Source organism: Lineus longissimus, chromosome 5, assembly GCF_910592395.1.
Source record: "Lineus longissimus chromosome 5, tnLinLong1.2, whole genome shotgun sequence".
NCBI classification, from domain to species: domain Eukaryota; kingdom Metazoa; phylum Nemertea; class Pilidiophora; order Heteronemertea; family Lineidae; genus Lineus; species Lineus longissimus.
In genome coordinates this window covers 11911416-11924697 of record NC_088312.1, presented here as the reverse complement: position 1 = coordinate 11924697, position 13282 = coordinate 11911416, and the positions used below count along the sequence as shown (strand labels likewise).

General features: G+C 39.3%; 1 protein-coding gene across 1 annotated transcript in view; it reads right to left on the bottom strand.

Annotated features, from left to right (window-relative positions):
* Nucleotides 1-13282, bottom strand: part of LOC135487831 (uncharacterized) — a 117513-nt gene that overhangs the window by 50151 nt on the left and 54080 nt on the right. The window contains exon 4 of the mRNA XM_064771926.1: nt 7225-7251. Within this exon, the coding sequence (XP_064627996.1) occupies nt 7225-7251 (27 nt within the window). The remainder of the gene's footprint in view (nt 1-7224; nt 7252-13282) is intronic.

Genomic DNA, 13282 nt, shown 5'->3' with positions numbered 1-13282 from the left:
TTTACACATTTCGTGACCCACTATCCATAATGTTATGATGCAGCAGTAACCACCTTCATCATCAGAATCATGAACAAGAGGCCCAAGGGCCTGGCGCTCAGCTGAGTTGTTGCTGCGTTGTTCGTATATATTACATTACTCGTCAAACTCTACTAAACTAAGGACTCAAAGCCTAAGGATATTAGCTTCTGGATGTGTAACAGTGAATTACGGTAGACTGGCGCAATCTACTTCAAGCAAGCTCCACCCTTGCAATGTGTGCGCAAACAGATAACCTAACCTATATTGGACCATCAATTCTACACACAGCAACATGATTCATCCTCAGCTGTTACCATGATGATGATGATGATGATCCTTTTCGCAAATTGGTCGTCTTCTGTCTTTCTTCCATACTTCAGTGCCACCGGATGTAGTCTGCCCTTGTGGAGGGATCCTTTCAGCACCGGGACACAAGAATCCATGCGAATTGAATCACATGGAGAGACTAGCCCAATCACCCGCTTTTGGCTGGGTAGAAATGGGTAAATCTCGCAGACTGGACCTTAAACTCTACTGCCGACGTGTGAGGCCGGTCTGACAGATGAGTAAGTGGGGTCCACCTAATGCAGAAGGCACCAGTTTCCCTAACTAAAAGGGTAACATTAACAAAATGCTCTACCCAACTCTATTATTGCCTAAAGGCCTGTGTACACTAGTAAAATATTAGCAACATTTTTACATTTCCAGTTGCAACAAATGTTGCAAAAATGTTGCGTAGTGTGTACAGAGCAAAACGCGTCTTACAACATGTTGTAAAATTGTTGCAAATTAAATGCAATGCAATTCTTTGTTGCATGTTGTAAAAATGTTGCAAACTCTTCAGCCAATCAGAAATAGGATTTGCGTCATGTGATCTACCGGAGTTCATGTGACTTGAACAAGAAGCAGGTATAGCAACTCTCAAGTGAGTGTCTTGCTTCGTAGGGTGATGAAACCTTTTCTAGAAGTTTTTGTGTGACGGCTTGTCAGTCAGCCGCAACTCCTTTAGGCTGCGTATCCATAGGCTGTTCCGTGCCCTGCACAACATTCCCTTTTTACCGCCTGGCGCGCCACACGGACAATGAACCTTCGTTGGTGTTATTGATCGTTCCCATAGGTTATGCCGTGTCACATTGCGGGCATATATGCACTGTGGATTGGGAATATAGGCCCATATTGGGATTGAACATGTCCATTCTTTTGCGAGTGAACAACACGGAAGCAATGTCTGAGGCGAAATTAATTCAAGAGGTTCATCAACGGGAACTACTCTGGGATCCCGAAACTGATGATTATCATAACAAGCACGAACCTGTAATTTGTTGCTTAAAAGTCAGGTTTTATATACATGTACATGTCAATTTGATGTTGCAAGTGAAAATACAAGTTACTTGTATTTTCATTTTCAATATTCATAAGAAATTGTCTTCTGAAATAATGACAGCGTGCGGATAAACGCGATTGACCGCTGCGAAATGAGGACTACAAAGGCCTACATGACCAAAAAGGAATATCCAATGGAGACTCGGGGCATAGTGCCAGGTCACAAGGCTGTTACGCCATAACGCCACACTACACAAGGGCATACCCTATGGATACGCGGCCTTAACAGGCAGTGGTCTGCCCCATCATCCACCCTCATTTTGATCCAGGGCCTGGTCCATATTCTCTTTGGTTATTTCGCCGCCTCTTCCGTCTCTCAACAATGACAGCTAAAATTGCTGCAGAAGCACTCAAAACACATCTTCTCTCCTTGGAATCATCCATTTTCCCTCCAAAATACCTATTTCCCTTTGTTCCCACTAAAAAGTTTGCAACAATTTACCAACATGTTGTAAAAATGTTGCTAATTTGTTGCAATTTTGTTGCTAGTGAACACAGGGCCTTGAAGGGCTTGTTGCAAAATTGTTGTAAAAATGTTGGTAAAATGTTGGTAAAATGTTGGTAAAATGTTGGTAAAATGTTGCTAATATTTTACTAGTGTACACCCTGCTTAAGTCAAGTGAAACTCTTAACAAACCTTAGCAGAATGCCACCATTGAAATGTTGATAATAATGATAGCAAGTAAAAACTTTAAACAGATAGACTTGATTTTTTTAACCAACTGCCACATGCGGTTTTCTTTATTTAGTAAATTTTGAGGTAAGTATTACAAAATGAAATACTTGAATACTAGAATTGCCTGGCTCTTCTGATGATTGCACTGGTGAACACCGAAGTCGATGGGATGTGCAAAGTCATAGCTCGATCCTCTCTCTTGGTCATCTTTGAGATGTAGTCACCAAATATGTTCAAATGCAGCTGCAGATCATTCCTGTCCTGCAAAACATGATGAGGAGATAACATTTTAATTTTGATAGAATAGGTAAGCTAGCCAAGTTTTATATCAAATACAAGGCCAACAACAACTGATAAGGCGCTAGGGCCGAATGATCAAGGAAGTTCATTGATATGATTGGGAATACATTGTGATAAGAGTGATGAATCGGCCCCGTTTGAAGCATTGTGCTATGTACAGTGTGCAAGTGTCAGTGTGTATCATATCGCATTTACTGTTTGTTGACATTTCAAATCGCTGGCGTCGATCCTCAATTACACTGTTTATGTACACTGGCAACCTTACCCGATGATATCAGAACGATGTTTATTATTGTCTTGTTTATTCACATTAGTTCTGCTATGTGACAAGAGTTATTTGTTGAGAAATCCATGATTTAAAGCCGGACTTTGACATCGTTTCTCAGACCAACCAAGCTGCATTTCGCAGATCGTTTTTCAACGATCGTCGACGAACTATTTCAAATTAATCACATCCAATTAAACAATCCAAGCCTTCCCTAATGTCATCAACATGCAATAACACAAGCAGCCAAATATTATCGCCTATGAAATTGTGAATTTAATGAGAACTTACCTCTGAATTGACAGAACGCGATCTATTCCATAGCATGGTCTCCTTACGTCTGAACTGCGCAGACTCGAGACGTGACGTTCGCTGCATGTGTGATTGGACGTGGGATAACTCGCGCGAAATTTAAAATGCTCTTCTTGGGGGGTGCTCACTAAATTGCGCCAGTAACACCACCTGGTGAGAAATTCATGAACTACGCCTATTGATAATGAAAGAGAAAGCTTTGCTCTATAAAATTAGATTTGATTCATGATCCCCAACTGAGAAATCAGCTGCTGGAAAAGTTTTTGGAAAATTTCGCTTGGTGCCACCTAGTGGCCAAACCGCTCATCCTGCCGGACCCACATTTGGTCTATTCAGGAGTCCTGAAGGGTCTCAACGCCTCAGAGGGAAAATCTATCGCCTATCCGCCATAGTTTTGAAACGTGCCTGTTTAACGGACAGACAGACAGACAGACAGACAGACAGACAGACAGACAGACAGACAGACGGACACTCATTCAACCATTTACTCATATGAATAGCTCAGCTTTTCAGCTGAGCTAATAATACATTCTTTCATCAACGGCATAATGTCCATGTTCGTAGATGCAAGATATGGTTACGAACTCCAATCAGGGAAAACAACTCCAATTTTCACCCCTGCATATTAGGCAAGTCACTTTACATCCAGACAAAAAGTCAAATTTCATGTACCAGGTGCCCCTTCCTTGGCATCAGAAAGACCTCATCCATGAGAGATAGTGAGTGTACATGAGTAGGTTTTGATAGCCGAAGATGTGTCACATCATTCCCAAATGGCAACAAACAGTTGTTCAACACAACAAATGCACAACATATTAAGTGCGTAGAGGTGAAAAACCATAAACTTCTGGTACAAAATAAATTACATGACACTGGGTCAGTTTGAATTTGACCTTGACCTAATTCAACTTACAATTCACCTTGACCTAAGTTCCTATAACGGAGGTGGTAGAGTATATCATCGTTCTTCATGGCAAGGTCATAACGATTCCTTAGCCGAAGCAGTCGTAAGACAGCGACCCTTTTAACGATCGCAAGAGATTTCACATGCTCCTGCATGAATTCAGAATTTTGAGCTCATCTGCATAGAAATCTGGAATCTGTCGATCAAAATTTGATAGCTATAGGTAATTACGGTTTTGTATTCCTGAAGGTTGTGCTATTTTTATAGTAAATCTCAATTTGAGTAATCTCAGAAAAACTCTGAAATAGTTTGTTGGGTAAAATCAGCATGGCTTCCACTACGATATATCAGGGGCACTTTCAGCATGAGATTATAGACACTAGGTGATTTCAGTTTTGGGGTTTTGAGTGACTCCAGTTCAAGGAATTCAAGTTCAAATTCGATGATTTCAGTTTGGCTATTTCAAATTGAGTACTTCCAGTTTGGTGTCTCAGTTTGTGAAATGCCAGTTTGGTGATTTCGGTTTTGGCAATTTCAGTTTGAGTAATTCCAACTGAGGTAAATCCACGACAATTTAGGTGTACCAACAGCATTTCTACAGCAATGTAATCTTGCCCATCTTTTGATAGTTTAGATAATCTCCACGATATTAAGACCCAGAGTAATTTCACAGTTACGAATAATCGATATTTTGGTGATTCCAGTATGAGAAATTCAATATCGCCGACTTATTCACAGAATTTGAACAAAACTTTATTAATCCTGCTACGGATATCCAAGAAATAGATATTCATCCTCCAAGGGTGAACTCCAGGTACGCCACTGACATAATTGCGTTGTTATGAAATTGACACACACCGGCAGATTTAACAAATCGGTTTCGAATCGACGTACACCCCTGCACTACCCACACAACACTTTGTCGCATCGTAAAAATGGGTGTTGCCTCAGTAGTTTATCTACGCCAACTGCACACGATTATTCCTACACACACAAAATACAAATAATTCAATAGTAGGTTAATAGAGAAAATCCATAAGCCTTTGAGGAAATATTCAATACGTGGAAGAAATAACTATGGTTTTACACTACAACCTTTGGAACGTCAGTATTTAGGTTACAGCAAGTGATACAGAGCGTTTCAGTCACACCCACTAAGACTGCAAAAATAGCAAAAAGTGATTGCGACGATTGATTTTTTCTTTAATCAGACGGACGTACCACACTGATCAATGTAGCATTTGCAATTACAAAAGGTAACAATATTAATTATAAAAGTTCAACTGATAATCTGGTGTTGCCATTTTCCCCGCCAAGGTTGGCATTTCCATGTACATGATAATTTAATTTGGATGAATTGTATTATCTTGTCATTTCAGATCTTGAATTCGTCTTGCGTAATGGTCACTTGGAGTGAGGTCAAGGTCATCTGAGGTGAAGTCAATACCATAGACTAGGCTAGGTATAAAATAGATCAAAATCTTCAAAAATTTGCAAAAACTGCTGCATGCTATTCTTAAAGGGGAGGAAATGAACTCGTTGGTTTGCGATGACTCATCCAGGTAGCTTACTTGTGAATAGCACTGTAATGCATTGCACGATGCACTATGAGAGCGTACTTTAATTCTGCAAAATAAACTGGATGGAATTTTGGAATTTCCACACGGAAAGGGTTAAGGATGTCATGCATATCAAAGTACATTGCATGATAATATCATCTGTAGGCAATTTCAGTCCTGATGCTCTGGACCAAAATATCAGTACATACACGACATAGCAATAAAGTTGTAAACAGGTAAGGCTATTCCGGGGTTAGGAAAATCAATAATATCTAAGGTCAATACCTATAGCTAAATGAGAACTATAAGCTATCATGATGCTAATAGCATTAGTGGTTAGGAAGATCTATCATATCTTAGTCAAGCTAATCCCAGCTAGAGAAGAACTGTAGAGAACTATCGTGATGCTAATGTCATTAGTGGTTAGGTTGATCTGTCGTATCTAAGGTCAAACCAAACTATCATCACATGATATGAATGTCATCAGACCCCCAAGTTTCTTGCACAATTAGAATATGACTTTGATTGTGCCATTTAGGTACCATGCTCTTTGAGTTGACTATACACCCTGTTTAAAAAGGTTAAAAGAAAAAATAGCATTTCCATCGCACTTTCAGTTCAGAGCTAATGTTAAAAACAAACACAAGTAGGTATCAAAGCAAAAAATTGTTTGCAGCAGGTCTTGTTCAATGGCCTTTTTAATGAGTTAAGGTCGAAGAAGGTCAATGATAATGTTAGTGAAGACTCATGTTTCACCTATCTAAGACCTGTTGACTTATTACTGAAAACTGAAACAATGGCCACGCTAAAACATGACATTATGTACCATTGGAAAAACGGGTGTCTCCAACGCATTGTCTTTCGATACTGTACAATTGAATAGCATCCAATAGCCATGTGCCAGATATGTCTAGCGTATTGAATGTCCAGAACTGGCCTTATATCAGTGAATCTAGAGTAGATACATTTGGTGAGCAAGGACGAATGACCTTTTTCTAGGTCATGAAATTATCTGTAGGTTATGGAAGTTATAATATTGGTTGATGACATCATTGATGCCTCATCCTCCTACATCAGGCCAGTGTATCATTCCTAAAATACACTCATTCAATCAAAGCTTTGAGAGAGCGTAATTAGCATCTCTTTAGAAACGATCGAACGGCTTGCTATGGGAGGATGTTGCTGCCTCAATTACAGTTCGTACTGTATACTATACAGTATCTACACCCAATTTATTTTTGCGATTTGTAAAATATTCTCTCCAAAAAACACAAGTTTTTACTTTGGTGGATTTTACAAAATATATTTCGTTTTTCAATGGAACCAAAATTGTCAATTGTGATTTGGTCATCTCCGTAATGTTATTTACAACAGCCATCTATGGTCCATAGATCGATGTTCGTTTCCACAACTGATTTTCTTAACTTGGTGGGGACTTAGGTTTTGTCAGAAATACCTACAAGTTTTAGGTTGGGTATAACAGATCTGCTAGAGTTATCTTACACAATCTTCCAGCTATTTGGATAATTTTGTCAATTCTAGCAAAAAGTGGTTATTCAAATCATTTTGAGAGCATTCAAGCAAAGCAGTTTGCAAAGTGTTAGCGGCCGACCTTACCCAGCTAAAAAAGTGAAAGAAAAGCAGTGCTCGTCAGGCTTTGGGCCCGAATCAACAGCCATTTTACTATTATCAGGTTTATAATTGTTTCAACTTTCCTCCCATGCAGCGATAGTTCGATTTATTAGTTGTTAGCAGAATTAAAGCACCTCTTATCCTTTCGCCAGGAAAGCTAAGTCATTCTTACCTCTTATGGAAGCCTGCTGTAATCCTCCTTTCAAAAACAAAGTAGATATATCATTATCAATTCAAAATTCATTCTAACAGCACCGAAAGCAAAATATAATGTTTACTACAACTCATGGGGGTAATGTTGCACTTCACAAGTGTCACCCTTGGTTATCAGATAGGTGTTGGAACCCCCCCCCCCCCCCCAGCCATCATAGTAATGTTCCTCTCGTGTTTTCACGAAAGTGTCTTTGGTAGGAGTAAGGTCACAGAAAATCTGTTTACTTTTTATATATCTCGTGGTAAAGACCAGCATCAAATTAAACCCTATCAGACTGACGACTTCACACAACAGTCTGGTTTCATAACTTTTTGTAATCTAGTATCTTTTTTTGTGCAAATTGACTCAAATGTTTTTGGGGGGTGTAAACATGAGCTCTTACAGAATTTGTGTGTGAAATGAAAGATGATTACCTAAATTTTGGGAACAAAAGCAGCAAATGAGAACAACATACTCGAAAAGAGTAGGCCTACAAATTGGATGAAAAATAAACCATATCCTACCAAGGGAAGAAGACTTATTTACACAGTTGCTCGCAAACAAAATATGTTACTTTTGGCAAGTACTGTACTGAGACGGGAGGAGACAGCAGACAAGTAAACAACTATTTATAGCAAGACATCAGTATCCTCCACATCCTTTGAGAGGAAATAGGCCAAACCCAGACAGAATACTGCAAACTGCTAAATCTTCTCAATCATGGATTTGGCAACAAACCTAGTTTTGCGAAAATAAATCCACAAAAAAGTAATTTTCATTGGAAAACCGAAAGAAATTACTAAATGTGTCCAGATCAAAATAATGAATTTTAAAAAAAATTTCAAATTTTTCGCGGGTTAGAAAAACTAAGATGTGTGGAGATTTGGCAGCTTACCGTAGAATATTCACCTTCTTCCCTAATGCAGTAGAACCTCATTATTAAGGACACCCTTGGGACTGACCTATGCTGTCCTTAATGGAGAGGTGTTCTGAATACAGAGGACAATTTGAATGGAAATGACAGGTTTCGGACCAAAACATGTGTCCTTATTAGAGAGGGTGTCCTTAATGGAGAGGTTTTTCACTAAGAGAGGTGCCACTGTAATTATTTTACTTCCCCTGGAGAGGCAATTGAACCGACTTCCAGATGTGGTCATAATACTTCAGGGAGGACAATAATCAGCCGGTATGAGGAACAGGCTGGGTTCCTTCCCCGGCAAGTCAATTATCTTTGTGGCTCACTAGACAGCAGTGGTGTATTGGGGCAGATCTTTATTTATGGGAGGGAAAGCTGAATGGCCGAGGATCCACCGAAGCAACCTTTGTCCAAAATTTGCCGCATGCATGAGCAGGCCCAGATTACATAAAGGCAGATGCTGATTTAGAATACCGAGCCGAATTTTTGGGTCTTCAGACAATAATTCGATCTTCTTATTGCAGGAGAAAACTGGAGAGGCACCAGAGGACACCTACACCCTGGTCACATTAGTAAACTAAAACTGAGTGGGAATCGAACCTGGGATCTCCTGCACCACTCTGACAGCCGAGTGGTTGGAGACTGACTACACCACCATGTTTAAGAAGACAGAGAGGAAGAAAAATTGAGGAAAGTTGGGATTGAAAGTATCCAAAAATAAGCTACATATGATTGCTGGATGAACTACCTCACACTGCCAATAGCCAACTCAAAGAGAAGAAGAGGAAGAAGAAGATGGATTGAAATGGTAGTATCTGATGCCAGACATCGAGGGAAGGTCAAGAAAAGATCAGGACCTGAACAAAAATGAAATGAAAGACGATTTTTAAGGGAGAAACTGTTCACCTTGTTCTATAGGTGGTCCATTCTATGGCGATGAAATGAACAAAAGGAACAAAATAAAACTCACTCTGGGCGTAGCTTTCTATGAAAAAAATTCATTCTTGCGCATGAACTGGTGGAGAGCAGTGCGCTGCGATCAGATGGCCAGTCGACATGGTGTCAAACTGCAATACACAAGACTTTATTTACATCGCAGAACTAAATATCCATCTTTATTTGACATAAAATGTATCGTGCAGTGGGTTTCGTCCTTAAAGGGGGACTATAGGCAGGTACAATACAGAACTTGCTGCCATCTTTCAAAGCCAGATGACAGTGCTTGTTTAAGGCCCAATGCCACCGCTTGCAATAGAGACTGTATCTGGCTGGACTTAGGGATAAAATAATACTTTTACAATGACACTAGGAAGTTCAATCTGTTCATTAGATTCAAATTTACTGGAGCTTAAAGTAAATTCAAATCCAGCAAACAGATGTCTTGAACTTCCACATTTTGTTGTAAAACTGCCTGGATGACTAAAAGTATACAGCAGTTTATTACTTGTGAAAGAGTGAATGGGGCTGACACACTACATGAGATAGTAGAGACACCAAGTGTCAACTACGATTACTTGATATGCCCCATCTAGGCCTTGCCTATAGTCACCCCTTAAGAAAAAACACTCAATGAACATTTTGCCTCAAATAAAGATGGATTGTTCTTTCTGTGCAACATTCTCATCAAAACAGCAACCGGTAATGATGATTTGTTAAACTCACTTCCCATGCTCATCTTGATGCCACACCCATGCGCCCACTATCGCTATCAGCACCTAAGCCATTCTCATCAACAGGTTAGCCAAATTTATAGCAAATCTATTACTAATTTCCGTATGAAAGCTAGAAAAATTACCCAATGAATAAATTTCTTTGAAATGAAAAATCAGCCATCAAATAAAATCTTTCATGCGCTGAAAGCTAAGAAAGAAGCGGGTAGCAACTGACTAATGCAGTGAAGCGTACGTTTCCAATGCAAACCTTCTTTTTCATTGGATTCCATTCTTTACAAAGCCATAGAGTTAATCACATTCTTGGCAAATTTTGCCATCGGAACCATGCAAGATACCATACCATAACTGATAATCAAGCTGGCACACTTTAGGTCACCGACCAAAACCCAACCTTCCGAGTCATTCAGAGAAAGATTATTCCCAAGAATACATAACGACTGAGAATAAGGAATTTCAGAATGGCCAAAAAATTTGGTCTTTAGTAATTCTTGATAGCCCTTATCCTTATTTTACTTGGGATAGCCTGGTCCCACCAATGCCGCCCAAAATTCATCCCAGTGGGAAAATGACTATGACATTTGTATGATAGACTTTGAGCTCCCACATCTCGAATTACTACGCCCACAAATTATTCAAACAACTGAGAACTGAAACTGCAAAAGTCCCTCATGTGATGGGTCATAATTAAATAATGAGTAGTCCGCGAATGCCTCCCACCTGCAACCACCACATGAGAACCCACGCGAAGTAGTTACATCATGCAACTGATAAGCATCGTAGCCCAAATCCAAACGTGTCACGTACAGCAACAGACCAGCTGAGCTAGTGCCCGACCCCATTGATATCATCGACCTCCCTATGACGTAAATACAAGTAGTTACGCATCTTTCGAAAAATCCCATAATAGCCTGCGTAACCCATTTGCCTGATTACACGTCACTAGACTGGCGTTTTTAATCTCGACAGAAGCTATACACACATCATAGGCGTCATTATTACATTACACATCGACTTCGGACCGTTATTTCCCATGAGCCACCAGTCTCGGCCGACGATACCGAAATAAAAACTGACTTAGCACCTGTTTTCTGATTGGTAACCATGGTGATGTGAAGTGTATGGATGCTGTCAGCCTATTCCAGCAGATTAATGGATGCCAGTTTTAGCAGGTGGTGTCAGAAATTAACTCTCTCCTCATTCTTCAAAGTTTTGTCTCTCATATTAGATCAATTCTAGACAAAAGCATACATTAAATCTATCGAATTTAGTATTCGAAAGGTCAAATGTCTCCTTCTCAACACAAAGCTTCGTTATGCAGAGAAACTGACCAAAGCTTTCACTTCACAATTGAAGATTTATCATTTTGACCTAATGAGGTTATGTGTGACCAAAATAGGTTTCGTTGACCTTAAAAGGTCATGTGTACCCTAATGAAGTTACATGTGACCTTCAAAGGTCATGTATGACTTAATGATGTAATGTGTAACCTTAACAGGTCATGTGTGACCTTAAGAGGTCATATGTGTGACCTTAAGAGGTCACGTTCTATGTGTTTGTATCTATGTGTTGTATCCTATCAAATTTCATAACAAATGAAATAAAGGAGACAGTTTTTGAATTCAACTCAAAATCACAAAATATAATACTTATAAAATATAATACTTTGATAACAAACATAGATTAATGAGTCTATTCATACATTTGTATGTTACACATAAAATAATGACCTATTTAGATATTATATTTCAGATTGTAAATACTGTTGTATCATTTTTCATGATGAAAACTGAAGTCAACAACGCAATTGTAATCTGAATTCCTTCATTAATGTCAAAGGTAACCACATTTGGTTCTGAATTGGTCACTTCTGATGAACTTGACCTCTATAATCATACATGCAGGAAACCTCTCACTTGACAGTCCTAAGGGTGTCCTTAATAGAGAGAGGTTCAGCAATAGGGTTCGATTCATTAACTGATTGCTGTACTTGTCCAAGTCTCAGCACCATTGCCCTTCACTCTTGCCTTACGTGTGAATATCGACCCCACCAGCCACCACCATCGATCCACACAACTCTTCATTGTGACAATTATCGGACCACGGACGCACTGACACTTATGAGAGATCGCCAAGGGAAGAGGAGCCAAGATTGCGCAGTTAGCGACTTCCTTTGACGTGACTAGGAGCTGGCGCCTGTCACGTCACTTTTGTGTCAGTTATGGGGCTCCATTACAACCAGACATTTTTTCTTTGACATGTTTGATATGGTGTGCCAGGTTCTCTAAAGACTGGGGATAGGTCTGTCAATATATCGATATTGGGTCAAATTCAGTTAGACAAAAATACAAAGAAGGGGAAAGATATACTTTCTGCCCATTTCTGACTTTTGGCACGGCACGTTTTTATCTAGTTTTAGCAGACACATTTCCAGATATTTTGATCCCAACTACTGACATGCTTCAGAAGGGTACTCGTTTTTACCAGGGGTATGAAATATCAAGAGATCTAGCATTCTGAAAGGCCCCTGGTAATGACTGGTCTCCCGAAACTTAATCTCCCCCCACAATCAACCTGATTATGGCCTTAACAGTTTCAACGTCCCACAGAGGCAATGTACCCAAGGAATACATGTATACAAAACTTGCACCTACCTTGTTAAGCTCGTAATACAATTAAATATACATAAGCTTCTGTATATAACCATGAAATTTATATCCGTGTGTCCACAACTTACAACTTATCATGAATGAAACCAATACTGGCCTAAATATTTGTATTCCACCTTGATCGATAATTTCCTTTATAAGGGGTCAAACGGAATGATTATTGAATGAAAAGCTAATCCAATAATCAATCCAACGAGATGGAAAAGGGGCGGACTAAGCCTACATTCAAAGTACGAAAGGAATTTTACTTAGCTCCCTACTTTTTGTTTCCCTTAGGAATTTTACAAGGCAGCAGGTTGAAGTAGAATGAAGTTACTTGTACCTGCAAGGTACTACCGTGAAGGTACTGAATATAAATTCGATTAAAGTGATACTATGATGTCATTTACAACTTTGCGGAAATACGTCCGTTTTTAATTGTTGAAGTTAATTTTTAAATGTAAAGCTCAAATTTTCCATTTTTTGATTAGATTTATTATAAAATCGCTGAATGTAAACCACTGCGACCGCGAAAATGTTCATGTTGTGGCGTCATCAACGAAAACAGCATCGAAGCGAGCCATCCGGGCGGGATTAAACCATCAATTTCTAGAAAATGTGCATTTCGATTCGAGAACCTTACCGATTTATGAGAAAGTGACGTAATCATTTGTCAAGAACAGCTAAAACATTATCTGGTGAAATTTGACACGAGTTACCCTTTAATGTTTTAAAATATCCTGGAAATGTTTAAAATAATGGAAAACATGTAGCATGGTTAATAAGAAGGTTTTCTAGAAATT